The following is a 4599-nucleotide window of genomic DNA, read 5'->3' as shown; positions in this document are numbered from 1 at the left end:
ATTATAGAATATTTATATTTATATATTTAAGTAATGAAGTTGACATGTATAATAATATATAGGTATGAATAACAATAGTCAATATATGCACATATTTGTAGTAAAAGAATCATAACTAGTAAGAGGGTTACATCACATTTGTTTTCCCTGTAAAATATTCTTTACATTTGTTCGTCACAGTTCCATAGTTTTCCTGCTCGTCTGTAGTCATGTCCAATCCACACAAATATCATCAGATTCGTCTCCCATACAATAAATCACCAAAAAGAAAACTAGAAAAAGAAAAAGGAGTAGAAAGTACAGATATTTGTGTACAAATGTAATGAGTGAAAGTAAAAAGTTACTTATAATAAATAGTAAAATGTAAATCATGATGATAAAAAAACAGAAATAAAGTGTTTGTACTTCATCACTTCCACCTCTGTGAATATCTAACTTGTTAATGCGGGACCCTGAGGTTCAAGAGTAGATAAATCCACCTTCTCACACACACACACACACACACACACACACACACACACACACACACACACACACACACACACACACACACACACACACACAAACAGTGCTGTAAAGAAGTAGGTTCTTTGCCCTCGATCTTGCATAACTGTGTTTGCTGACTCTTAACTGTCATCATGGAGACTTTGTCTGCTGTTCTTGCAGTTGTGGGTTTGATGTTCATGGTGTTTTTATATGTGAAGTTTCCATACTTCCTGCACGACTGCGCGTTCGCAGTGAGATCATTAAGGATCAGGACGAGGCGCATGAGGTTCCGGAGGAGAGTTCCGTTCTACACCGTGCTGGACTGCTTCCTGGATGCAGTGCACAGACACCCACACAAAGCCTTCATCGTGTTTGAGGATGACGTCTACACGTACCTGCAGGTGGACCGCTGGAGCAACAGGGCAGCACATGCGGTGCTTAAACACGCGGACCTGCGCGAGGGAGACACCATCGCACTACTCCTGGGCAATGAACCCTACTTCGTCTTCCTCTGGCTTGGACTGATGAAGATCGGGTGCAACATGTCTCTACTCAACACCAACATTCAGGGCAGATCTTTACTGCACTGCTTTTTGTGCTGTGAGGCGAAAGTGCTGATAGCTGGTTCAGGTAATACACACCGGGGGTGGGGCAGGAGGGGCAGGGTGAAGGGGTTACATACATAATTGGTGTTTTTTTCTTGGTGTATTCGAGATCACCTTTATTACCCATAATGCACTTGATGTGTCACGGATGCATGTGTAGTTTTAATCAGTTAATAATCTCACCACTGATTGGTTGATTAGATACCAGACCAAAGTGCACATTTTGAATATTTGTTCTATCTACTCTGTAGTGGTTCTGCAGTTTAACTCCACGCCGATGTTCATGCAAAACTCACACTTAACCTCCAGCCCAGCTTTCAATACTGCCTTTACCCAACACGTGTTCTGTGGAGACCAACCTCCCACCTTCCAAAACATATTCCGTAGTGAGCAAGGGTTTCCTTCCTTACGAGAAAAAGATGGAAACTTCTAAAACTTTCAAGATGGTTCTGGCAAAATTCATCACCCCCTGTCTTCTTGATCAATATGTTTCCCTCGCACCAGGAAGGCTGTTACAAAAGGCTTGTCTGCAGAACCTTTTGGACTGGAAATGGTCCAGTCTTGAGGAGCTTGACAGTCTTCTGACACTGTTCTTCTGATTTGTCATCACAAACTCAGAAACATTCTGTCAGGTTTTCATTTCACCATCTGCATCTCTGTAATCAGCAGGATCTGAAATACTCAGGATGGTCTACTAGATCTTTATTTTTCCAAGAAGGTTATCAACTTTACAAAAAGGCTGCAAAACCTGGTTGACTGAAAGAAGCTTGAGAAGACTCATTCCTCTGCTTTGTCATCCCAGTCCTGCTGGAGATATCAGCCAGGCCTCTCATACTCAGTGTTACACTGTGAAGAACATCATCATACTCATCATCATTGTTCCAACCAGTTCCACACTATTCAGATTAGATTCTTGATCTTCAACTGCTTCATGTAGACTCTTCACTGTGTCCCACAAACTCAGTCCCAGTTTCTCTTCTGTTCTTCTTATATTCCAGTTCTCTCAGTGAGGTCATTCCCTCACAATCTTATCAAACAGTTGCTATGTAAATGATTCTGAGATCATCTTCCCATCTCCTGCTTCTGACACTCATGTGTCTTCACAGATACCACCATATCTTGTCGTGGAAAACAGCTCATAACGTGAAACTAAATCTTAGCAACCCTGAGATTCTGTACTCATTTGGAAGCACATCTTCTATATCATGATCTCCTTGAGGAGCTCATGAACAACCAACAATGCTTATTGTGTCACACTACTAACACAATTTGATGAGGAAGAATGATGTGGTCTTTCATTTTCATGAAGGATTCTTGAGATTTGACCATGGTGTTTTCTTGAGATTGGACTAGAGCAACTTGGCAGGTCTGACTCTACACCTGTACAGTGCTGCATCAGACTGAAGAGCTCTCCTAAGGCAAATATTTGTAGACACCTGATCATAAGATTGGTATGTCCTTCTTTTTGTACAGGCCTCCATTCGCTGTTATAATATGTTCCACTCTTGTGGGAAGATGTTCTACTAGATTTTGTGGAGGAGGCCTGGGGTGCAGTCAGCATTCACATTCCTCTAATAGGGTTGAGTCTCTACAGCAGGAGATCTTCCACTCCAACCCATGTAAAGCAGATATTCCTGGAGCTGCTTTGTGCACAGGGGCTTCGTCTTGTCAGGTTTGGGTCTCCTAGTTTAAGTGAAGGGAAAATTTTATCCTATACAATTGTGTCTCCAAAAAGTTTGCATTTGTCTGTATCTCAGTCAGATGTTTGAGGTTTGTGATGTCACTGCTGGTGTGTTGTTCCAGAGTATCGCAGCACAGTGTGTGAGGTGCTGCCCGAGTTGCGTGAACGTGGTGTGCATGTTTTCCTCTTGTGCGATAATTGTGACGTGGATGGACTTCAGGCTCTGAAAGACAAGATAGACAGCAGTGATGACGGACCTGTGAGTCACACGTTAAGAGCGAACATCAACATGAGAAGCCCTGTTGCATACATCTACACATCAGGAACTACAGGTACACAACTACACACTGATACTCACAAGTGCAGAGCAACATCTAAAGTGTGTGTGTGTCTGTGTGTGTGTGTGTGTGTGTGTGTGTGTAGGTCTCCCTAAAGCAGGTGTTGTACTTCATGAACGAATATGGGGTGGCACTTTCTTCCAGTACCTGTTTGATGTCAAACATGATGATGTCATCTATATCACCCTCCCCCTTTACCATGCTGCAGGACTGATCATTGGCCTGCATGGGGCGATAGAGAGGGGTAAGACTCAACTAATTCCTATAAACTTCTCTGTAATACATTTTGAACATTTCCAAAATGCATTTTTTTTGCTGTAAATGTTGCCTCTGTGTGTGTGTGTGTGTGTGTGTGTGTGTGTGTGTGTGTGGTCAGGTATAACTGTAGTGTTGAGGAGGAAGTTCTCAGTGTCTCAGTTCTGGAACGACTGCAGGAAGCATAACGTGACGGTGATCCAGTACATCGGAGAGATCATGCGCTACCTCTGTAACGCACCCAAGGTTACACAACACAATACACACCAATCAGACAAAACATTAAACACACAGACGTGAACAAATAGGGCTCATTATCTCGTTACCATGGCACCTGTCGAGGGGTGGGATTTATTAGTCAGCAGGTGAACAGTCTCTAAGTTTATGTGTTGGAAGCAGGAAAAATGTGTAAGAGTGTAAGGATCTGTGCAATCAGACTGTAATGTCTGGGTCAAGGATGTCCAATCTCTTCCACAAAAGGCCAGTGTGGGTGCAGGTTTTCATTCCAACCAATCGAATTCACACCTGATAGTTAGTGAAAATCATTCAATGTAAACAATTTGCTGTGGATTCGATTGATTGGAATGAAAACCTGCACCCAAACAAACCCTTTGTGGAAGAGATTGGACACCCCTGGTTTTGACAACTGGCTCAAAGCATTACCAAAATAAATGCAGGTCTTTGGTGGAGTTCCTGCGATGCAGGAGTTAGTACCTCCCTAAAGTGCTTCAAAAATTTTTCAGTTTCAAGAAGAGTCCAAGGTGTTGGTCCCAAATCTGATCGAGTGTCTGTGAGACGTACTGAATAAACAAGTCTGATCTATGGAGGCTCCACATCATAACTTAAAGGATCAGAAACCACATCTTCAGAGCACATGTGGAGTCCAGGCAGGGATGAGTTGGAGTTGTTCTGGAGGAACGAGGAGGATCTACACAATATAGGCAGGTGGTTTAAATGTTCTAGCTGATTGGGGTGTACAACCAAAACATGCAGGCCAGTTACAAACCAGATACGTCATCATAGAACACCTTTCACACATGATGACTGCCAGGATTGAGGTAGTAAGGCTTTATGTTTGGGAATGGAGTGTAGGTAGGTTTGGTCTTGGAGAACAAGATCTGCTCTGTGAGACATGTTTAACCATAGAGATGTAAAGAACCTCCGATAGCTCCTGCTATGAAAGGTGGAGTAACAGAAACCTCCTGTAGAGAGAGAGAAAGAGAGTGAGATTTCA

The 4599-nt window shown here is 42.7% G+C and overlaps 1 protein-coding gene across 2 annotated transcripts in view; it reads left to right on the top strand.

Annotated features, from left to right (window-relative positions):
* Nucleotides 1–497: 497 nt before the first annotated feature.
* The window catches only part of LOC310732099 (long-chain fatty acid transport protein 2-like), a 7572-nt gene continuing 3470 nt past the window's right edge, over nucleotides 498–4599 (top strand). For both annotated transcript variants that reach the window (XR_014535345.1, XM_083552396.1), the window contains exons 1-4: nucleotides 498–1116; nucleotides 2895–3104; nucleotides 3196–3354; nucleotides 3487–3611. Coding sequence is in view for 1 of the 2 variants with exons in the window: in XM_083552396.1 (XP_083408522.1) it covers nucleotides 639–1116; nucleotides 2895–3104; nucleotides 3196–3354; nucleotides 3487–3611 (972 nt within the window). In the remaining variant the exon portion in view is untranslated. The remainder of the gene's footprint in view (nucleotides 1117–2894; nucleotides 3105–3195; nucleotides 3355–3486; nucleotides 3612–4599) is intronic.

Source organism: Silurus aristotelis (genome assembly GCF_946808225.1).
Source record: "Silurus aristotelis genome assembly, chromosome: 10".
NCBI lineage: Eukaryota > Metazoa > Chordata > Actinopteri > Siluriformes > Siluridae > Silurus > Silurus aristotelis.
This window is presented reverse-complemented; position numbering and strand designations above follow the sequence as displayed.